This window comes from Bombina bombina, chromosome 2 (genome assembly GCF_027579735.1).
Source record: "Bombina bombina isolate aBomBom1 chromosome 2, aBomBom1.pri, whole genome shotgun sequence".
In the NCBI taxonomy this organism is placed as follows: Eukaryota; Metazoa; Chordata; class Amphibia; order Anura; family Bombinatoridae; genus Bombina; species Bombina bombina.
Window position 1 is genome coordinate 928,529,320 of NC_069500.1, and position 25,269 is coordinate 928,554,588.

Here is a 25,269-nt window from a genome sequence, read left to right on the forward strand (position 1 = left end):
AAGCAGTTGCATGTAAAAGTCTGTGTATTTTCTCTGAGTTCTGAGAGAGGATGTGTTTGAAATCAAGCTGTTGTAAGTTAGAGGGCAATTGAAGCAGTTGATTGTAAAAGTCTGTGTATTTTCTCTGAGTTCTGAGAGAGGATGTGTTTGAAATCAAGCTGTTGTAAGTTAGAGGGCAATTGAAGCAGTTGAGTGTAAAAGTCTGTGTTTTTTCTCTGAGTTCTGAGAGAGGATGTGTTTGAAATCAAGCTGTTGTAAGTTAGAGGGCAATTGAAGAAGTTGAGGGTAAAAGTCTGTGTATTTTCTCTGAGTTCTGAGAGAGGATGTGTTTGAAATCAAGCTGTTGTAAGTTAGAGGGCAATTGAAGCAGTTGAGGGTAAACGTCTGTGTATTTTCTCTGAGTTCTGAGAGAGGATGTGTTTGAAATCAAGCTGTTGTAAGTTAGAGGGCAATTGAAGCAGTTGAGTGTAAAAGTCTGTATTTTCTCTGAGTTCTGAGAGAGGATGTGTTTGAAATCAAGCTGTTGTAAGTTAGAGGGCAATTGAAACAGTTGAGTGTAAAAGTCTGTGTTTTTTCTCTGAGTTCTGAGAGAGGATGTGTTTGAAATCAAGCTGTTGTAAGTTAGAGGACAATTGAAGCAGTTGAGTGTAAAAGTCTGTGTTTTTTCTCTGAGTTCTGAGAGAGGATGTGTTTGAAATCAAGCTGTTGTAAGTTAGAGCAGGGGTCAGCAACCTTGGGCCCCCAGATGTTTTGGAACTACATTTCCCATGATGCTCAGACAGTCTAAAGAGTGTCTCAGCATCATGGGAAATGTAGTTCCAAAACCCAGATGTTTTGGAACTACATTTCCCATGATGCTCAGACAGTCTAAAGAGTGTCTCAGCATCATGGGAAATGTAGTTCCAAAACATCTGGAGGCCCAAGGTTGCTGACCCCTGAGTTAGAGGACAATTGAAGCATTTGAGTGTAAAAGTCTGTGTATTTTCTCTGAGTTCTGAGAGAGGATGTGTTTGAAATCAAGCTGTTGTAAGTTAGAGGGCAATTGAAGCAGTTGAGTGTAAAAGTCTGTGTATTTTCTCTGAGTTCTGAGAGAGGATGTGTTTGAAATCAAGCTGTTGTAAGTTAGAGGGCAATTGAAGCAGTTGAGTGTAAAAGTCTGTGTTTTTTCTCTGAGTTCTGAGAGAGGATGTGTTTGAAATCAAGCTGTTGTAAGTTCGAGGGCAATTGAAGCAGCTGAGTGTAAAAATCTGTGTATTTTCTCTGAGTTCTGAGAGAGGATGTGTTTGAAATCAAGCCAGCAGCAGCTTTATGGACTTTAAGGATCTTGTTGACATGTATACACATCCACTTCTCAAAACACAGAGCTTTAGGATGCTTGGGTTGTTTATAAGAGACCTGCTCAAAGTGCAAGTCTAGGGGGATAATTGACTCATTCCCTCATTATATAAAGAACATGATTGGCCCAATGATATAAAGATCTCAACTCAGGCTAGATGATCTAAGTCTTGTCAGTATGGCTTTGTTGCTCAAATAATTTTAGAAAAGCCAATTTTATTTTGAGAGATGTAATATTGTGTTTTGCAGGATTCTGGATGTGAAAGAGAGACACCAACATCAACAATGTAGGGCCCAAAAAATAAATCCCAAAGATTTTACATGATTTCTCTCCACTCCAGGGAGTTTTTTTTTATCAACAGGCCCTATGTGGCAAACTCATTGGCTCCCTGAAACAAATCAGAAGTGTCTTTTTTGTCATTGTTCTTTTTTTTCCCGTTATTATCTTTTCTGCAATGTTTTAGCTGTTGCTTAAGCTTAAGTGGATGGTACCCATTCAAAATCTTCTGCAGCTTCCAGATTATCTGTGGAGAGCCACCAGTGATGTCATTAGCTGCATGACTGATTACATCATTGTGTTTTCCTGCATCCCTGATAGCCTTAGAAAATGTTGGATCAGTGAATATGATGCTTCATTATTGTATTTTTCTGTACAAATTGTGCAGCTTTTCAATACAATGCCACAATCACATAAACACGTCACATTACTGTCCCCACCACTGTTTCTTAAACATCATAAAATCACTCACAGCCATGTAACCCTTGTATGTAATCAGAATTTTGTATAGTTTAGAATCTTGTATAGTTACATAATAATTGTAAAAGATGATGCAAAAAAATCAAAAAGTTTAATATTGACTTCAATGTGCCTTTATTAAGTCTAAATAGGGAAAAACTAAATTCTCAAAAATCCTGGTTATAATTGTTGTTTTGCAATCTATAGTGGCACAGAGCACTTTGAAACATTGCAAATTGGTTTTCCATGCTGAAGAAAAGGAATGGTTTCAAGTAATTTCATGACAGACTGAAACAAACATGAACACAGTTTTCTTTGGGTGAACCACTTATTCACACCCTGTCAAGCAAGTGAATACTGCCAGGAAATAATTTATAGTTTGATGGCCGAAGGACAGGAAATGCTGAAGGTTTCATAAATAATTAAATGCAATATTTCAACTTTTTAAAAATAATCTGACATCATCTCATACCTTACCTGAAATGCCATAGAATTGGCAGCAGCTAAGAATATTCTCAGAGGCAGCTTTGCCTTGTATGATCTGTGACTCCATAAGCGATGGGCTCCAGCTGTTACACCCAGAGCGGTTACCAGGAAACACAGGTAGGCTACAAGAAATAATGACAAAGCCAAGCCATGTAATAATTATCTAGAACTCAAAAAATATGTAACAATCCACAGGCACTGTATATGGTTTATAAAGATGAAAGAAACAACCACAATTTTATATCTGCAGAGTGTGTATAAGAAATTAAGTACTGCATTGCAAAAGATCTGCATGCAAATACATCTTACATTTTTGTAAAATTTGCAAGGTTTTACTGTTGTAGCGCATTGCCAGGTTACAATAGTTTAAAAGTATCCAGAGATTGTTTATTTTATCTGCTTTGCTGTCGCCTGTCAAATACAAGATATAAATAAGTTTTTCCATGAGTCTAAATAATCACTGTGTATGCAGTATAGCATGTAGCTGGGTGATGCAAATTGCAATATATTTAAATATTGAAAATGGACAAGTGAAGGGGAGGCGTTTATCAATTAATAAAAAATTGTTTTTAAAAAATTGAAAAAAATTTATATTAGCACAGTGCTTTTAATTGTGTTGTAATGTGGTAGCTAAACTGATATTGAAAATACAGAATTTGTATGTGTTAACTGGTAAGTGTGGTGGTAAGATAATAGAATTGTGGAGGTTATTATATGTAATAAAAAGAAAGGAAAGACTTGGGTAGTGTACAAAATGTGACAATTTTTATAATGTACAATGTAGCAGATACAAGTTGTAACAATTACAAGTTGCAACAAATACAAGAAATAAGCAGGTTTAAAAATGACAAATTAAAAAGACATAAAATACATATTTACACAATATATATGTGGCTTGTGTGTATCTCACTGCAGTGGATAAAAATGGATAAAAAAGGTTTTATAAAAAATTGTATAATACAGCCAAAGTAAGGTAGTATTGATAAGAGCGGTTGATTATTAGGACAGTGCCTTATAAACACTTTTTAAAAGTACCTTAGAAAGTAGTGGTTCCCAAAACTACTCAGTGGTATAGTGGGATCCGTTGAAAGATATTCAAATGGATATGCTATTAGTAATAGCTAAAAAGGGTTCTTTTGTAGATGGTGGTTGTCTCAATACTGTTTATCAGTATGGACTCCGGTCTGGTAGCAGGTATCTAATTCCAAATGAAGTTTTCTTTGTTAAAAGTCTTGTGGGGTTTCCTGTAGATTGCGGTGTCCCAATACTCTCTGTCAGTATGGACTGAAGTTTGCAAATGAAGGAGAAAATTCTTTAGGTGTTCCTGTGTCCCAATACTCTCTGTCAGTATGGACTTCTGGATCCTTAGCTGAACCAGTGTATAGCAGCACCAGTATGTAGCAGCAGTTGGATTTCTTAGGTGAACCAGTGTATAGCAGCACCAGTAATGTAGCAGCAGTTGGATTTCTTACGATCCGTTTGGCGGCAAAAAAGGGTTCAAATTTCAAAGTACCGGCTTTTTTTCAGATGTGACCGGCTATTTAAAACTGAACGGTTTTTCAAATAACCGTTTTTTTCAAAACGCCGGTTGTAGGTACAAAGTTTCAGAGTGTAGGCAGCTCTACGCGTTTCGGCCGTAGCCTTTATCAAGATGCCATTAAACACTCTGTGGGGCATTTATAAAGGGCAGTATAGATTGCTATTGGATAACATTGGTGGGCAATCTGTGTTACTATTGGGTGCTTGTGACCACTGTCAGCCAATAAAACAGGCTATAGAAAAATTATACTAAAAAGGAAATTTGAAAATTGTAAAGTGATAAACAACCTGTAATAGAATTCACATTTTGTGTAGTAAAAAATGATGTGAAGCTTGTATCGGGCAAAGATTTTTATGTTAGAGTAAGGTATTTTGTAAAATATAATATAAAGGTCCAAATGTCAAAATGATAAATTGGTATGAGAAAAACAATTAAATTCTTCATGCTTAAAAAACCTGGTGTATAAATTATATCTAATGTGGTTAAATAAAGTGTCTACTAATATGGATCTAGATGCTCAATTATTAGGCGTTAGTGATTTAGATAAAACGTAATGTTTAAGGGAAGTATTTTATTCTTAAAAAATGAGGTTTGTGATTATTGTTCGTCATTTTTATTAATCTATATTTGGAATGGATATTCTTTGTATTTGATCAGTGTTAATAGTATTCATTTTTATATAAAAAATGGAGATTTTTTGGATAAGTGAAAAAGGGGCAAAATAAACTATTTTGTTAAACTAAGTATTAATGATTAATTTTGTATCCAAAAGATTATAAGGTTTAGACTGGGCTAATTTTATTCAGTAGTTGATTCGTGGATCTTAAAATGGAGAAAGGGGGGCAGAGTAAACTATATTTTAATTAAATATCGTTGTGTATAAGTTTATTTATTATTTGTTTTAATTAAATGGGAAGAGATGTTTATAGGACTGTGTTATTAAATATTTATATTTATATTTTGATAGAGAATCTTCTTTAGATTTTCTGATTTTGTTTTTAATTTGACTTTTATTTTGGTTTTAAATTAGAAAGTTTAGATCAAATTCCATGTTTAATCCATATGGATGGAGGGTTTTAAATGCATAGATATATTCTGCTTCCTTTCTTAGTAAAAAATGTTCCATATTACCTCCTCTGGGGCTAATAAATACTTTTTTAATTCCCCAATATTTGAATTTGTTAGCGTTTCCGTTGTGACATTCTGTGAAGTGTTTGTATAGTTCAGTATTGGTAGCTTTGTGTTCTATATGGTGTAAGTGTTCTCTAATTCTGTCCCTTAACATGCGGCTCGTTTGGCCAAAATATTGTAGGCCGCATGAACACTGTATACAGTAGATTACGTTTTGATCTGAACAGCGTATGATTTCTTTTATATTTATGTATTGTTCATTATTATTTGATTTTATTGTTTTGATTTTTGAACTATGTTTACATGATTTGCATGAAATGCATGGAAAAAATCCTTCTATTTTTTCTTTTTTGAAATTTGTGTCTACTAAATTGTTGGTTGTTTTATTTTTAAATTCACTAGGTGACAGAATATTTTTTAAATTTTTTGCTCTTTTAAAAATGATGTCCGGATGATTTTTTATTCTAGGTCCTAATATCTGATCTTGTTTGATGTAATGCCAATGTCTGTTGAGGATCTTTTTTATTTCATGATGTTGGGAGCTATATTGTGTGATGAATGGTATAAAAAATGGGTCTTCGGTTTTTTGTTTTTGTTTATGTTTTGTCAAATGTTGTGTAGTTAGTATTAGCTCTCTGTTTTTTTCTTCTGCTTCTTTTTTGGCTTTATTAATAATGTGGGACTTATACCCTTTCTCTTTAAATCTTTGTGTGAGAATTTCGGATTGTTTGGAAAATTGATTGATATCTGAACAGTTTTTGCGGATTCTTAGGTACTGACCCTTGGGTATATTTGTTTTCCATCTTGTTAGGTGGCAACTGTCATTGTGAATATAATTGTTTGCGTCTGTTTGTTTGAAATAAGTTCTTGTTTTTATTTCTGTGTTAATGATTTCGATTTCTATGTCTAAAAAGTGGATTAGATTACTGCTGTACTCGTGTGTGAATTTGAGATTCATTGGGTTAGTGTTCATATCCTCTATGAATAAGTCTAGAAGTTCATGTTCACCCTTCCAGATGATGAATAGATCATCTATGTATCTATAGTAGTGCACAAGGTTCACCCCCCATTGTCCTTCATATATAAAGTTTTTTTCGAAGAGACCCATAAACAGGTTCGCATAACTAGGGGCGAACCTTGTGCCCATAGCTGTTCCTTTGACTTGGAGATATATATTTTCATTAAAGAGAAAAGAATTATTGTTGAGTATGAAATTTATGCATTCTAGTAGAAATTGATTTTGATCTGAGTTTAAAAAGGGATCTTTGTCAAGGAAATATTTTATTGCTCCTAAACCTTTTTGATGGTCTATATTTGTGTATAGCGAATTGACATCGCAAGTAACTAATAGAAAATTTTCTTTCCAAGAATTTTTTTTTAAAATATTGAGTAATTGGGTTGAGTCTTTCAGATAGGATGGTAGGGATGTAACATAATTTTGTAAAAAGAAGTCTACATATTGGGAAAGATTAGATGTGAGTGATCCTATGCCTGATATGATGGGTCGGCCTGGGGGTCTAGTGAGGTGTTTATGGATTTTAGGTAAAATGTAGAAGGTTGGAGTGATGGGATTTTTTACGTTTAGAAATTCATATTCATATTTCGTTAATAACCCAGTATTAAATGCTTTGTCTAATAGTTGTTCTAGTTTTATTGTCTGATTTTTAATTGGATTATTTTTCAGTTGTTTGTAAGTGGTTTCGTCGTGTAGGAGTCTATTTGATTCTTCAATGTAGAAGGAAGTGTCCATAAGGACGATGCCTCCGCCTTTATCCGCTGGTTTGATTGTAATATTTTTATTATTTTTTAAATCTTTGATTATGTTGAGTTCTTTCTGACTCATGTTCCAATTAAGATATTTATTTTGGTCAAGATTTTCTAAGTCTTTTTTCAACATTTCTTCGAATAATTTAATATGTTCGCTCTTTTCATGAGTGGGGTAGAAGATAGAAGGGGCTTACAAAACCATTACTCATATAGACCACAATCCAATGACTATAATCATTACAATAGAAACTACTCCAATATAAATCAAGATTGGAGAGTGCCTGTTAAAAATAGATTCCAACCACTGGAAACTAATATAGAACCATTTTCACCTATCCCAAATCAAACACAACAACAAGTTTTTTTAGGAAAGTCCCCTTCGGGGGAAGGAACCTCAAAAAACACAAATTCTCGTATATTACCACAAAGAACTGTAAGAAACAAAAGAGGTTTAGAGGCAGGAGGGGCAGAAGAAAATCCAGGCAAAACACCAAAAAGACAGAAATAAAACATTCAGGAATATTCAATTTAAGTAAATATCCACTAAATGACATACAAAAGAACATTCTAAATAAAGGCCTATCTTTTGCCCCATCCTGCAAACTAAATAAGTTTGAAACCCTTATTAACATTAACCAATTTGTTCGAAAACTCACACTTAAAAGGTATTACATAAAAAATCCTTTAGAAAATAAAGTTTTAAAAGAAAAAGAAACCATGTATAAACACACTGATCTAAAAGCCCCTTCTACCTTCTACCCCACTCATGAAAAGAGCGAACATATTAAATTATTCGAAGAAATGTTGAAAAAAGACTTAGAAAATCTTGACCAAAATAAATATCTTAATTGGAACATGAGTCAGAAAGAACTCAACATAATCAAAGATTTAAAAAATAATAAAAATATTACAATCAAACCAGCGGATAAAGGCGGAGGCATCGTCCTTATGGACACTTCCTTCTACATTGAAGAATCAAATAGACTCCTACACGACGAAACCACTTACAAACAACTGAAAAATAATCCAATTAAAAATCAGACAATAAAACTAGAACAACTATTAGACAAAGCATTTAATACTGGGTTATTAACGAAATATGAATATGAATTTCTAAACGTAAAAAATCCCATCACTCCAACCTTCTACATTTTACCTAAAATCCATAAACACCTCACTAGACCCCCAGGCCGACCCATCATATCAGGCATAGGATCACTCACATCTAATCTTTCCCAATATGTAGACTTCTTTTTACAAAATTATGTTACATCCCTACCATCCTATCTGAAAGACTCAACCCAATTACTCAATATTTTAAAAAATCTTTCTTGGAAAGAAAATTTTCTATTAGTTACTTGCAATGTCAATTCGCTATACACAAATATAGACCATCAAAAAGGTTTAGGAGCAATAAAATATTTCCTTGACAAAGATCCCCTTTTAAACTCAGATCAAAATCAATTTCTACTAGAATGCATAAATTTCATACTCAACAATAATTCTTTTCTCTTTAATGAAAATATATATCTCCAAGTCAAAGGAACAGCTATGGGCACAAGGTTCGCCCCTAGTTATGCGAACCTGTTTATGGGTCTCTTCGAAAAAAACTTTATATATGAAGGACAATGGGGGGCGAACCTTGTGCACTACTATAGATACATAGATGATCTATTCATCATCTGGAAGGGTGAACATGAACTTCTAGACTTATTCATAGAGGATATGAACACTAACCCAATAAATCTCAAATTCACACACGAGTACAGCAGTAATCTAATCCACTTTTTAGACATAGAAATCGAAATCATTAACACAGAAATAAAAACAAGAACTTATTTCAAACAAACAGACGCAAACAATTATATTCACAATGACAGTTGCCACCTAACAAGATGGAAAACAAATATACCCAAGGGTCAGTACCTAAGAATCCGCAAAAACTGTTCAGATATCAATCAATTTTCCAAACAATCCAAAATTCTCACACAAAGATTTAAAGAGAAAGGGTATAAGTCCCACATTATTAATAAAGCCAAAAAAGAAGCAGAAGAAAAAAACAGAGAGCTAATACCAACTACACAACATTTGACAAAACATAAACAAAAACAAAAAACCGAAGACCCATTTTTTATACCATTCATCACACAATATAGCTCCCAACATCATGAAATAAAAAAGATCCTCAACAGACATTGGCATTACATCAAACAAGATCAGATATTAGGACCTAGAATAAAAAATCATCGGACATCATTTTTAAAAGAGCAAAAAATTTAAAAAATATTCTGTCACCTAGTGAATTTAAAAATAAAACAACCAACAATTTAGTAGACACAAATTTCAAAAAAGAAAAAATAGAAGGATTTTTTCCATGCATTTCATGCAAATCATGTAAACATAGTTCAAAAATCAAAACAATAAAATCAAATAATAATGAACAATACATAAATATAAAAGAAATCATACGCTGTTCAGATCAAAACGTAATCTACTGTATACAGTGTTCATGTGGCCTACAATATTTTGGCCAAACGAGCCGCATGTTAAGGGACAGAATTAGAGAACACTTACACCATATAGAACACAAAGCTACCAATACTGAACTATACAAACACTTCACAGAATGTCACAACGGAAACGCTAACAAATTCAAATATTGGGGAATTAAAAAAGTATTTATTAGCCCCAGAGGAGGTAATATGGAACATTTTTTACTAAGAAAGGAAGCAGAATATATCTATGCATTTAAAACCCTCCATCCATATGGATTAAACATGGAATTTGATCTAAACTTTCTAATTTAAAACCAAAATAAAAGTCAAATTAAAAACAAAATCAGAAAATCTAAAGAAGATTCTCTATCAAAATATAAATATAAATATTTAATAACACAGTCCTATAAATATCTCTTCCCATTTAATTAAAACAAATAATAAATAAACTTATACACAACGATATTTAATTAAAATATAGTTTACTCTGCCCCCCTTTCTCCATTTTAAGATCCACGAATCAACTACTGAATAAAATTAGCCCAGTCTAAACCTTATAATCTTTTGGATACAAAATTAATCATTAATACTTAGTTTAACAAAATAGTTTATTTTGCCCCTTTTTCACTTATCCAAAAAATCTCCATTTTTTATATAAAAATGAATACTATTAACACTGATCAAATACAAAGAATATCCATTCCAAATATAGATTAATAAAAATGACGAACAATAATCACAAACCTCATTTTTTAAGAATAAAATACTTCCCTTAAACATTACGTTTTATCTAAATCACTAACGCCTAATAATTGAGCATCTAGATCCATATTAGTAGACACTTTATTTAACCACATTAGATATAATTTATACACCAGTTTTTTAAGCATGAAGAATTTAATTGTTTTTCTCATACCAATTTATCATTTTGACATTTGGACCTTTATATTATATTTTACAAAATACCTTACTCTAACATAAAAATCTTTGCCCGATACAAGCTTCACATAATTTTTTACTACACAAAATGTGAATTCTATTACAGGTTGTTTATCACTTTACAATTTTCAAATTTCCTTTTTAGTATAATTTTTCTATAGCCTGTTCTATTGGCTGACAGTGGTCACAAGCACCCAATAGTAACACAGATTGCCCACCAATGTTATCCAATAGCAATCTATACTGCCCTTTATAAATGCCCCACAGAGTGTTTAATGGCATCTTGATAAAGGCTACGGCCGAAACGCGTAGAGCTGCCTACACTCTGAAACTTTGTACCTACAACCGGGCGTTTTGAAAAAAACGGTTATTTGAAAAACCGTTCAGTTTTAAATAGCCGGTCACATCTGAAAAAAAGCCGGTACTTTGAAATTTGAACCCTTTTTTGCCGCCAAACGGATCGTAAGAAATCCAACTGCTGCTACATTACTGGTGCTGCTATACACTGGTTCACCTAAGAAATCCAACTGCTGCTACATACTGGTGCTGCTATACACTGGTTCAGCTAAGGATCCAGAAGTCCATACTGACAGAGAGTATTGGGACACAGGAACACCTAAAGAATTTTCTCCTTCATTTGCAAACTTCAGTCCATACTGACAGAGAGTATTGGGACACCGCAATCTACAGGAAACCCCACAAGACTTTTAACAAAGAAAACTCCATTTGGAATTAGATACCTGCTACCAGACCGGAGTCCATACTGATAAACAGTATTGAGACAACCACCATCTACAAAAGAACCCTTTTTAGCTATTACTAATAGCATATCCATTTGAATATCTTTCAACGGATCCCACTATACCACTGAGTAGTTTTGGGAACCACTACTTTCTAAGGTACTTTTAAAAAGTGTTTATAAGGCACTGTCCTAATAATCAACCGCTCTTATCAATACTACCTTACTTTGGCTGTATTATACAATTTTTTATAAAACCTTTTTTATCCATTTTTATCCACTGCAGTGAGATACACACAAGCCACATATATATTGTGTAAATATGTATTTTATGTCTTTTTAATTTGTCATTTTTAAACCTGCTTATTTCTTGTATTTGTTGCAACTTGTAATTGTTACAACTTGTATCTGCTACATTGTACATTATAAAAATTGTCACATTTTGTACACTACCCAAGTCTTTCCTTTCTTTTTATTACATATAATAACCTCCACAATTCTATTATCTTACCACCACACTTACCAGTTAACACATACAAATTCTGTATTTTCAATATCAGTTTAGCTACCACATTACAACACGATTAAAAGCACTGTGCTAATATAAATTTTTTTCAATTTTTTAAAAACAATTTTTTATTAATTGATAAACGGCTCCCCTTCACTTGTCCATTTTCAATTTTACATCGATAACAATTTGGAGGAATTGCTATCTCTTAGAAGGGTTGTAGAGCATATTCTTTATCACTCAAATATTATTTAGCTCACTATTATCCAAACATTTTTAAGGTGCACTCGCTCCATCCTGTAACTTAAATATATTTAAATATGCAATATGCATGCTAACCCCTATGGGAGCAACGGGAAAAAAAAGTTTAATAACCCTTTAACTAGCAACATCATTTATTTACCAAGTAATGGTACACACTGTTAGAAGTTTATTTAAATAAAAAGAGTATTTCATTGAGCAATGATACTTTTTTATTGGACTAACTATACATTTATAAGTTGACAAGATTTCGGAAGAGTTCCTTCCTTTATCAAGTCTGAAGCAATACTGACCAATTCAATGGAATTTACAGATTATATCTTAAAACACAGAATAGCTAAGAAGACAGAAAGTGCACGGAGAGGAGGAGGTGTCGTAAAAATCATGAGGGGGGCTTAGGTAACAGGCAGACAGTGTCCAGTGTAGGAGAAAAGACAGGGGAAATATATAGCTTTACATAGAGCATATACTGACATAAAGTTATACAGGTATACCTCACTTTACAGCGCTTCACTTTACAGCGCTTCGCTAATACATCGCTTTGTGGAGCTGAAGTTCAACCTCCAAGGATTTTGAAACAGTGCTGTAATCATCGTGAGATTGTGAGAAATGTGACTGGCACCATTTTGTTATGCTTAGTTCACTCTGTTTACATCATTGCAGTGCAATCTGTGTCTCAGTGCTATAGTCTGGTAAATTGTACTACAGTAATTGTCACTATTTTACAGGTACAGTATTTATTGAATACTAATTGAATACCGTGCTGTGCTGTGCTAGTGTTAAACTAAATGTAGCACTATTGCACCCCTAATATAAGTTAGTTCAAACACACTGGCAAGTGAAAAGAAAGTTTAAACTGCGTGCCTTGTTTCACTTTAAGGCGGTTTTCACTTTACAGCGGGGCTCCGGTCCCTAACCCGCTGTATGAGCGGGGTATACCTGTATATCAACATTGAATCAATATCTATAAAGATGTGAAATTGTATATACAGGGGGAATACAAAAGTTAAAACAAAGACAAAAGTGTGGACATAGGCTTACCTGTGTACCTATGTATAAAGAATGTGGAATATACAATGTAATTGACTAAATGAAAGTACATTACAAAAATTGTTGATAATGTGTTAAGAGTCCAGAAGTCCACATTTAGTGAAGAATTAAACAAGTTGAAGTGCATTATCATTTTCATTTCAAAGGTTTTTCTTTCCATGGTGTTTTTGAAGTTGCCTCTGAGAATTTTGATTTTGAGGTTTTGGATGGAGTGGTCAGGTTGGGTGAAATGGTGACCAACAGGGGTGCAGTATTTTGTTTCACAGTGGTTTTTGATTGAGTGTCTGTGTAAGTTCATCCGAAGGTGCAGTTTTTGGCTTGTTTCTCCAATATAGCATCCCACTTCACATGCAGTGCAATGTATCATGTATACCACATTTACAGATATATATGAATATGTCTCTATAATTTTATAGGATTTATTATTGTGATTTGCTGTGCTGCTTTCACAAACGTGTTGACACAGTTTGCAGAGAGCTTTATAGCAGCACTTAGTTCCATTCTGAGTGTTCTTTATGTCAAGGGGTAGCTTCCTATGTACCAGTTTCTGCTTTATGTTAGGTGGTTGTCTGTATGCCAGGATTGGGGATTTTGGAAAGATTTTTTTGAGTGTGGCTGTAAGTATTCTATGATTTTTCGTATCCCTTCCACAGCAGGGTTGTATTTGACTACTAGTGGGATACGTGATATGTTTTTCTTTTCCCTGTATTGTAGTAAGTGTTCACGTGGAGTATTGAGGGCAGAGTTAATTTTTTTTTATTTATAATCCTTGTTTTGTAACCTTTTTCTCTGAATGATTGGGACAGTGTGATGATGTGTTTGTCACGGTCCTTGGTATCTGAGCAAATTCTTTGGTATCTTGTAGCCTGACTATAGATTATGGATTTTTTAATGTGATTGGGGTGGGAGCTGGAGCTGTGGAGGTAGCTGCATCTATCTGTTGGTTTACTGTATACAGATGAGTGGTTTGCCATTTGTGATGGATATTGTTGTATCCAGGAAGTTGACACAGTCTCTAGAAAAGTTCATTTTAAGCTTGATTGTTGCATGAAATAGATTAAGTGATTTATGAAAATGTTCAAAGTTTTTTTCTCCTTCTGTCCATATGATGAAAATATCATCTATGTAGCGAAAGTATTTGAAGATTTTGTAAGGGTGAGTGGCTAGGAATCTCTGTTCTAAGTCAGCCATGAAGAGGTTTGCGTACTGTGGTGCCATTTTGGTGCCCATGGCTGTTCCCACGGTTTCTAAGTAGATGGAGTGGTTGAAGATGAAATAATTGTGAGTAAGCATAAATTCTGTAAGTTTACTGACTGTAGAAGCCCTATATGTCTGGTTAGGGCTATCAGAGGAAAGAGTGTTTAAGCCGGCATCAATACCATGTTTATGTGGAATATTGCTGTACAGGGATTCCACATCCATTGTCACAAGTATAGTATCCTCTGGCAATTCTGTTATATGGCTGATCTTGTTAAGAAAATCAGTGGTGTCTTTTATAAAGCTAGTGGTGTTAATAACTAAAGGCTTAAGAATATTCTCCACTAGGCCCGATATTTGCTCAGTCAGAGTGTCCATGACTGTTATTATTGGTCTTCCTGGGTTCCCTGGTTTGTGGATTTTTGGGAGCATGTAGAATGTCCCTATGCTAGGTTTAGAGGGCACCAGTTTGTCTAGTTTATGTTGCGTGTGTTTAGGGAATGTTTTAATTAGTTTTCTAAGTTGCATAGTGTATTCATGGGGGGGGTCCTTTTCCAGTTTTTTGTAATAAGTTTGATCTGATAATTGTCTATTTCCCTCTGTGATGTAGTCCTGTGTATTCATGATCACCACTGCTCCTCCCTTGTCTGCAGGCTTAATGGTAATATTTTCATTATTTCTTAAGTTTTTTATAACGTTTTTCTCTAAGTGTGAGAGGTTATACATTATTTTTTTCTGCTGTGTGTTGAGCAGAGATGCAGTTCTTAACCGGCTTAAATTATGGCACTTAAAGGGACTTGAAACTCTTTTTTTTCATAATTCCTATACAGTGTACAATTAGTTTTCACTTTACTTCTGTTATCAAATTGTCTTAATTCTCTGGGTATCATTTGTTGAAGTAAGTATAAATTATGTTTATTTTAACAAAGGATACCAGGAGGAGGCAAATATTCCAAAACACCAAGAGCTCTATAAAAACCCTCCCACCTCACAGGAATCTCATTCTAAGGTATAACCAAGCAAATGAAGTAGGAGAATAAACAAGAACCAAAAATAAAAGGAGCAAAGGAAAAAAGATGTGCGCAAAAAATAAACCAACACCTGAAAAAAGTGGGGTCTTGTGGACGTTCACCACCATGAAAGAAGTAAATTTATCAGGGAAGAGTCTGCAATTCCTTACTCCTGGGAACTAGTACTCAAGCAGTTGAATCCACAAGTAATGAAATATAAATGGCAAAATTAAACAACATGTTTATTTCACTAAAATCCACCAGTCCAAAAGAACCCATAGATCAACCTGAGATGACTGCCTGATGGACCTTCCTACCAAAGGCTGCCTCCAGGGGCATATTATGGCCTAGGCCAAAAAGGCCGATGCCTAGGGCAGCAGATTTGATAGGGGCAGCACATCTGCCCTATCTTCTCTCTAAAAGCCAGCACACAGTACAGTGAGCAATAAAGTACAGGCTTTTACAGGGAAGACAAGGCACGTGCGCTTAATAAGGTAGCTCATCACAGGCAGTTCTCCATTTTTGCAGTGGAAGCGTTCTTGGTGAGAAACTTGCCCGGGGATATGCTTACAAGGTGAGGCTGGAGGAGAAGACCTTGTGCCGATATGCTGCCTCCCCTTGTCAGCTGTGGTGGGTCTGCGAGCGCAGTGTTATTGCAGGTCTTAGTAACTAAAAGACTGTATGCGTCTGTGCACTGCTTAGATCAGCTTGTGATGTCTAATCATAAACTCTCAGCACTAATGTATGTTAGCTACTAATAGCTAGCTTTCTCTGCATTCATGAACCCACTGAGTAAATAGTAAACGGACACTTTAAAAGTTTCATTACTTGAATGATGGTAATTACTGTTAATTATGTTGTTGCATGTGAAAGGCAGTGATTGTTTCAAAGTGTATTCTTCTTTCCCTCCCTTCCTCTATCCCTTCTTTCCCTTTCTCCCTTCCTCCCTCAACTCACTCCCTCCCTCAACTCCCTCCCTTCTTCCCTTCTTTCTTTCCCTCCCTTCCCTCCATCCCTTACTCTCTTCTTTCACTCCTTTCTTTCCCTTCCTTCTTTCCTTCCCCCCTTTTCTCCTCTCCCTCCCCACTTTTCTCTTCTCTCTCTCTCTCTCTCTCTCTCTCTCTCTCTCTCCCTCCCTTCTTTCCTTTCTCTCCATTTTCTCCCCTCCCCTTCATTTCTCTTCCTTCTCTCAGGGAGAAAATGGTATGCGATGCATTCAACCAACCTGTAGTTGAAGTGTTTTGCTAGCCCATTTTCTTTTGAGTTGTTCTGAAAAAAAAAAAAAACATTTTACACACTGACCCAAAAAAATATTAAGGGGAAAAAAGGTCTAAAACCTTTGGGTGTGGTGGGGAAGCATAATTTTAAGTGCCTAGGGCAGCACAAACCCTAAATACGCTGCCTCAGGAGAAGCAAATACATAAAAAAAATGGTAGAATTTAGTAAAAGTATGCAAAGAAGACCAAGTAGCTGCCTCCCAAATGTTTTCAATAGAAGTCTCATTTGTCAAAGCCCAGGAAGTGGCAAAAAATCTGGTAGAATGAGCTGTAATACATTTAGGTCACTTGTTTTCAAGTCTTCAGGCCTTCCCAACAGGCCAGATTTTCGGGATTACCTTGGGTGAGAGCAGTTAAAATAACCATGTTTACTAATCAGCTGATTATTTCACCTGTGCTCCACTTTAGATATCCTCAAAATCTGGCCTGTTAGGGAGGCCTGAGGACAGGTTTGATAACCAGTGGTTTAGGTGCAGGCTGACCTGCTTCCACGTAAGCCTTATGAATCAAAATCTTCCACCAAGAAGCCAAAGAAACAGCAGAGACTTTCTGCCATTTCCTGGAACCAGAAAAATTAATGAACAAACTAGAAGTTTGTCTAGAAAACCTTGGTGGCGTCAACATAATATTTCAAAGCCCTACCAACATCAGATTATGCAAATATTTTTTAGGATTAGGGCACAAAGAAGGAACAACAATTTCCTGACTGATATTATAAGACACAACATCAAATTCAATTCTGAGAACTGCCTTATCCTGATGAAAAATAAAATAAGGAGGATCACATGAAAGAGCCAAAAGCTCAGAAACTCTTCTTGCAGAAAAAATAGCCAAAAGGAATTAAACTTTCCAAGAAAGAAGTGTAATATCTACATTATGCATAGGTTCAAAAGGAGGAGCCTACAACACTTTCAAAACCAAATTAAGACTCCAAGGAGGAAATTGGTTTAATGGCAGGCTTAATTATATCCAATGCTTGAACAAAACCATTAATGTCTGGAAGATTGGCAATCTTCTTATGGAAAATAACCAAAAGGGCTGAAATATAACCCTTTAAAGAAAGGGTGGATAAAGCTTTATCCAAACCATCTTGCAAAAACTGCAAAATCCAAGGAATTATAAATGAATGAAAAACCATGACCCTCACACCAAGCAATAAAAGTTTTTCAAACCTTATAATACATTTTCCTGGTCAGAATACCTGGGAAGACTGTGTTTCAACCGAGAGGCCATAAGTTCTATCTCTAGGAGGCCCCAAAGATTCACTATCTGACTGAATACCTCCAGATGAAGTGACCACTTCCCTGGATGTAAAGACTGACGACTGACAAAATCTGCTTTGGAGTTGTCCACTCCAGGAATTTGAACAGCAGAAATTTGGTGCTGCCCAATAAAATATTTTCAATACTTCTCTCATAGCCAGGGGACTGTGAGTTCTCCCTTGATAATTGGCATAAGTCACTGCTGTGATATTGTCTGTCTGGAAGGGAAGATAAGACTCTCTTCTCAGCTAGGGCCCACTCTGAAAGGCTCTGAAAACTGCACCTTTAGAACATTTATAGGTTACCTCACCTCCTGAGGAGACCAAACCTCCTGCGTTCTGACACCCCCAGACGGCTCCCCCAACCTGAAAGACTTGCATCTGTAATGATCACAGACCAAGTAGGATGAACAAAAGAAGCATCCTGCATAATAAGCTGATGATTCAGCCACCAAGTCAAAGATTGGCTTGTTCTGAAATCTAGATGAATTCTCTGAGACATCTGAGTATGATTCCTGCACCATTGCCGAAGCATTAAAAGCTGAAGAGGCCTCATATTAAAATGAGCAAATGGAATGGCATCTGATGCCGCAATCATGAGACCTAAAACGTTCATGCAAAAAGCAACCAAGGCAAAAGAAAGCATGCCAAGTGTATGCTCACTATAGAAGCATTCCCACTACTTACCTGTAGATCTGCCAGGAAGCCTCCAAGGCAGCCTGTATATCTATTTCCACAAGGGCTGTCTGCTGTACCGTACACCGGCTGTGTGTGCACGTTGAATCCCAGCAATGTGTAACTTTCACTTGCTCCTAAAATGCATGCAGCCATCCAATGTGTATGTGTTGATGGTGTCACTCTCCTCTGTTAGGCACAAACTCCCCTCTAAAAGAAACTTGACTCCCCCTAGTGGTAGGGAACAGTAATTCCCAGGAGTAATAGATCATGGACTCTCACCACCCATATGAAAGAAAGGTAGGTTCAGGAGATTGCACATGTCTGGAGCAGTATAAGGCAGCAGCTTTGCAAGAATACTTTTAATACTGTAATATTTGTAGAGATGGACGAATGTTTCTCAACATTCGAAAAATGAAACAAATTTTAACACATTCGTTCATTTATTTCGAATTTTGAATGTTTGTACAAAAGTCTAACATTCGATTAATGCAATAGTATTTCTAGTGCTCTCTTTAAATGTGATATTTAATTCAAATTTTTTAATAATTCAATTCAAATTATGTAATATTCGAATTTTAAAAATTCATATTTATATATTTGTAATAGTATTTCTAATGCTATCTTTAAATGTAATATTCAAATTTAGCAATATTCAAATTCGAAAAAATTCAAATTTATATTTGTAATAGTATTTCTAATGCTTTCTTTAAATGTAATATTTGAATTAGGCCATATTCGAATTAGAAATATTCAAATTTATATATTTGTATCTATTATGTATAAATTTACTAAATTGTCTACCACATGAACTATTGAACTTCTGAATAGTATTTATTAAATCGAATGTTATATTCGAAATTTCGAATGTGGACATTCAATCTAATTATAAACATTTGAATTCGAAAGTGACATTCGAAACTGTAAATAGCATTCAATTATAGAATTTTTAAGAACATTCATTCTTATCAACATTTGATTATGAAAATCGAATTTCTACAATACCATTTGTTCTAACTTTCGAATTTGAATATAAACATATTCGCCCATCCCTAAATATTTGCAAGAGCAGTGTTTGTTTCCATGTAGTTCTCCAGACACATGCACACTACTTTTTTAAGTATGCTCTTCAACAAAGAATGCCATGAGAATGAAGCAGATTTTATCATAGAAGTAAATTGGAAACTTTTTAAAAAAAATTGTATGCTCTGTCAAAATATTTCATTTCATGTCCCTTAAATATATTTTTTATGATATAATATAATTTAATATGATATATAATGCTTACCCTGGTTAAAATACAGTGAATAAAGTGTACTTTACATGAATATCATAAACAAAATCAGTTATGTATGTGTATGTTTTTATTAATAAACATTTATGTGGCATAAGGTACTATAAGAAATAAAATACCTACTCAGTTTAAATGAAGGCACAATTGGCCATTATTAAAAGCATTAAAAAGTACTTTTAGGGAGCATTTTTTTAGATGATATTGAATAATTTATATGAAAACATAGGCCTAGATTACAGAGAGGAGTACAATCGTTACTGCTAAAAACATCAAACTAGAATATGTATTATATAGGCATGAAAAACAATTATTGTGACCTTGCTTGACGAGTGCAAAGTGGAAACTCACTCTCGTTTTACAAGTTCATGGTTAACCCTCGTACTCAAGGGATATTACATTCGCTAGAAATATTAAAAAAAAAGTGTAAAGCTCAAGTAAAGTGGTTAAATACACTTAAGAAGTGTCGCTAGGGATGTGAGGAGCACTGCTGGTTCCAAACGGAACCCATTGTTGATCAGTAACGCTAGTCACACGGGTCCTGAGCAGCACTTCTACTGTGTGTTTAGCCCTTTGTGGGTGTTAAACACCAAGTACTGTAGGGTTGATAGTATTAAAATTAGAATTATAGCAAGTCATTTTTTAACTATGCTGGCCCTTTAATGTATTTAAAGTTTGCATTAGTGTACTTTTAGTTTGCAGTATTTCATTATTTTACATGTGATTTTTCTCTGTAAGCACCACATTGCTTTGCACTTAATGGGGTGTTCACTTTCGCGATCCATTGTATGAGTTTTAAAAAAATATTAAAGGGACAGTCAACACTAAAATTGTTATTGTTTAAAAAACATAATTTATGTAAGAACTTACCTGATAAATTTATTTCATATTGGCAAGAGTCCATGAGCTAGTGACGTATGGCATATACAATCCTACCAGGAGGGGCAAAGTTTCCCAAAACTCAAAATGCCTATAAATACACCCCTCACCACACCCACAATTCAGTTTAATGAATAGCCAAGTAGTGTGGTGATAAAGAAAGGAGTAAAAAGCATCAATAAAGGAATTTGGAAATAATTGTGTTTTATACAAAAAACCACCATAAAAGGGTGGGTCTCATGAACTCTTGCCAATATGAAAGAAATTAATTTATCAGGTAAGTTCTTACATAAATTATGTTTTCTTTCATGTAATTGGCAAGAGTCCATGAGCTAGTGACGTATGGGATAGCAATACCCAAGATGTGGAACTCCACACAAGAGTCACTAGAGAGGGAGGGATAAAATAATAACAGCCATTTCCTGCTGAAAAAAATTAAATCCACAACCAAAAAAATAATTTTTTTCTCATAAATGAAAAACATAAGCAGAAGAATCAAACTGAAACAGCTGCCTGAAGAACTTTTCTACCAAAAACTGCTTCTGAAGAAGTGAATACATCAAAACGGTAGCATTTAGTAAATGTATGCAAAGAAGACCAAGTTGCTGCTTTGCAAACCTGATCAACTGAAGCTTCATTCTTAAAAGCCCACGAAGTGGAGACTGATCTAGTAGAATGAGCTGTAATTCTCTGAGGCAGGGCCTGACCCGACTCTAAATAAGCCTGATGAATCAAAAGCTTTAACCAAGAAGCCAAGGAAATAGCAGAAGCCTTCTGGCCTTTCCTAGAACCAGAAAAGCTAACAAATAGACTAGAAGTCTTCCTGAAATCTTTAGTAGCTTCAACATAATATTTCAAAGCTCTTACCACATCCAAAGAATGTAAGAATCTCTCCAAAGAATTCTTAAGATTAGGACACAAAGAAGGGACAACAATTTCTCTATTAATGTTGTTAGAATTCACAACCTTAGGTAAGAATTTAAATGAAGTCCCAAAACCACCTTATCCTGATGGAAAATCAGAAAAGGAGATTTACAAGAAAGAACAGATAATTCAGAAACTCTTCTAGCAGAAGAGATGGCCAAAAGGAACAACACTTTCCAAGAAAGTAGTTTAATGTCCAAAAAATGCATAGTCTCAAATGGAGGAGCCTGCAAAGCCTTCAAAACGAAATTAAGACTCCAAGGAGGAGAGATTGATTTAATGACAGGCTAGATACGGACCAAAGCCTGTACAAAACAGTGAATATCAGGAAGCTTAGCAATCTTTCTGTGAAATAAAATAGAAAGAGCAGAGATTTGTCCCCTCAAGGAACTTGAAGACAAAACCTTATCCAAACCATCCTGAAGAAACTGTAAAATTCTAGGAATTCTAAAAGAATGCCAATAGAATTTATGAGAACACCATGAAATATGTCTTCCAAACTCGATAATAAATCTTCCTAGAAACAGATTTACGAGCCCGTAACATAGTATTAATCATTGAGTCAGATAAACCTCTATGACTAAGCACTAGGCGTTCAATTTCCATACCTTCAAATTTAATGATTTAATGATGGAAAAACGGACCTTGAGACAGAAGGTCTGGCCTTAATGGAAGTGGCCAAGGTTGGCAACTGGACATCCGAATAAGATCCGCAAATAAAAACCTGTGAGACCATGCTGGAGCTACCAGCAACACAAACTATTGTTCCATGATGATTTTGAAGATCACTCTTGGAAGAACTAGAGGCGGGAAAATATAAGCAGGTTGGTAACACAGAGGGACTGCTAATGCATCCACTGCCTCCGCCTGAGGATCCCTGGACCTGGACAAGTACCTGGGAAGCCATCAGATCTATTTCTGGAAGACCCCACATCTGAACAATCTGAGAAAATACATCTGGATTAAGCGACCACTCCCCCGGATGTAAAGTCTGACAGCTGAGATAATCCGCTTCCCAATTGTCTATACCTGGGATATGAACCACAGAAATTAGACAGGAGCTGGATTCCGCCCAAGCAAGTAACCGAGATACTTCTTTCATAGCTTGGGGACTGAGTCCCGCCCTGATGATTGACATTTGCCACAGTTATGATATTGTCTGTCTGCAAACAAATGAACGGTTCTCTCTTCAATAGAGGCCAAACCTGAAGAGCCCTGAAAATCAGAGTTCCAAAATATTGATTGGTAATCTCGCCTCTTTAGATTTTCAAACCCCTTGTGCTGCCAGAGATCTCCAGACAGCTCCCCAACCTGAAATACTTGCATCTTTAGGGGAAGGATTAGGTTTCTGTTCCTTATTTTGTCAAAAGGAACAAAAATGGTTAGAAGCTTTAGATTTACCATATGGGTCTTTTTTCCTGAGGCAAAAAAAATCCCTTCCCCCCAGTGACAGTTGAAATAATTGAATCCAACTGAGAACCAAATAACTCATTACCTTGGAAAGAAAGAGATAGTAATCTAGACTTAGATACCATGTCAGCATTCCAAGATTTAAGCCACAAAGCTCTTCAAGCTAAAATAGCTAAAGACATAGATTTAACATCAATTTTGATGATATAAAAAATGGCATCACAAATAAAATGATTAGCATGTTGAAACAAGCGAACAATGCTAGACAAATCAGGATCTGTTTCCTGTTGCCCTAAACTTTCCAACCAAAAAGTTGATGCAGCTGCAACATCAGCCAAAGAAATTGCAGGCCTGAGAAGATGACCAGAATATAAATAGGCTTTCCTTAGATAAAATTCAAGTTTCCTATCTAAAGGATCTTTAAAGGAAGTACTATCTTCCATAGGAATAGTAGTACATTTAGCAAGAGTAGAAATAGCCCCATCACCTTTGGGGATCTTTACCCAAAACTCCAATCTAACTGCTGGCAAAGGATATGATTTTTTAAACCTTGAAAGAGGAATAAAAGAAGTACCAGGCCTATTCCATTCCTTAGACATCATATCAGAAATAGCATCAGGAACTGGAAAAACCTCTGGAGTAACCACAGGAGGTTTATAAACAGAATTTAAACATTTACTAGTTTTAACATCAAGAGGACTAGTTTCCTCAATATCCAATGTCATCAACACCTCTTTTAACAAAAAAACGAATAAACTCCATTTTAAATAAATAAGTAGATTTGTCAGTGTCAACACCTGAGGAAGGATCTTCTGAATCAGATAGATCTTCACCAGAGGAGGATAATTCATTATATTGTCGGTCATTTGAAATTTCATCAACTTTATGAAAAGTTTTAAAAGACCTTTTACGTTTATTAGGAGGTGGAATGGCAGACAAAGTCTTCTGAATTGAATCAGCAATAAAATCTTTTAAATTCATAGGTATATCTTGTACATTAGATAATGAAGGAACAACAGGCAATGTACTATTACTGATGGACACATTCTCTGCATGTTAAAGCTTATCATGACAACTATTACAAACCACAGCTGGAGATATAGGCCTCTAGTTATCAACGTGTCTACTTACCTGCCATTGCCGGCCCCAATACGCCCGCCTAAGCTCGCCTACCATCACCGCCGCGGACCTGAATACGCTCTCCAAAGTTATCAATAAATCTGTCAAAAAGACACGCACCAAGTACGGGACGATGAGCAGCGGACTGTGATAGTTATTAATCATCCGATCTCGCTGCTCTTCGGCTTTTTTACAGCTTTATTGACAAGCTGTCACTAAGCACCCACACTAAACTACACTGTTCTACCCCCTATACCGGCACCCCCGGAGCCCCCCGCAACTAAATAAAGTTATTAACCCCTAAACCGCCACTCCTAGACCCCGCCGCAACTCTTATAAATATATTAACCCCTAAACCGCCACTCCCGGAGCCCACCGCCACTCTAATAAACTGATAAACCCCTAAACCGCCGCTCCCGGACCCCGCCGCCACCTACATAATACCTATTAACCCCTATCCTGCCCCCCCTATACCGCCGCCACCTATAATAAATGTATTAACCCCTATCCTGCCGATCCCATACCCCGCCGCAACTAACTAAATTGTTTAACCCCTAAACCGCCGCTCCTGGACCCCGCCGCCACCTATATTAAACGTATTAACCCCTAATCTGCCCCCCCTACACCGTCGCCACCTATAATAAATTTATTAACCCCTATCCTGCCCCCCCTACACCGCCGCAACTATAATAAAATTATTAACCCCTAAACCTAAGTCTAACCCTAACCCTAACACCCCCCTAACTTAAATATTAATTAAATACATCTAAATATTATAACTTTTATTAACTAAATTAATCCTATTTAAAAATAAATACTTACCTTTAAAATAAACCCTAATATAGCTACAATATAAATAATAATTATATTGTTGCTATTTTAGGATTTATTTTTATTTTACAGGCAAATTTCAATTTATTTTAACTAGATACAATAGCTATTAAATAGTTAATAACTATTTAATAGCTACCTAGTTAAAATAAAGAGAAATCTACCTGTAAAATAAAAACTAACCTAAGTTACAATTACACCTATCACTACACTATCATTAAATAAATTATTCCTATTTAAAACTAAATACTTACCTGTAAAATAAACCCTAAGATAGCTACAATGTAATTAATAATTACATTGTAGCTATTTTAGGATTTATATTTATTTTACAGGTAACTTTGTATTTATTTTAGCTAGTTAGAATAGTTATTAAATAGTTATTAACTATTTAATAACTACCTAGAT

At 35.2% G+C, this 25,269-nt stretch overlaps 1 protein-coding gene across 1 annotated transcript in view; it reads right to left on the bottom strand.

Annotated features, from left to right (window-relative positions):
* Positions 1 to 25,269, bottom strand: part of SCD5 (stearoyl-CoA desaturase 5) — a 303,691-nt gene that overhangs the window by 94,785 nt on the left and 183,637 nt on the right. Inside the window, exon 2 of the mRNA XM_053700164.1 lies at positions 2,549 to 2,679. Within this exon, the coding sequence (XP_053556139.1) occupies positions 2,549 to 2,679 (131 nt within the window). The remainder of the gene's footprint in view (positions 1 to 2,548; positions 2,680 to 25,269) is intronic.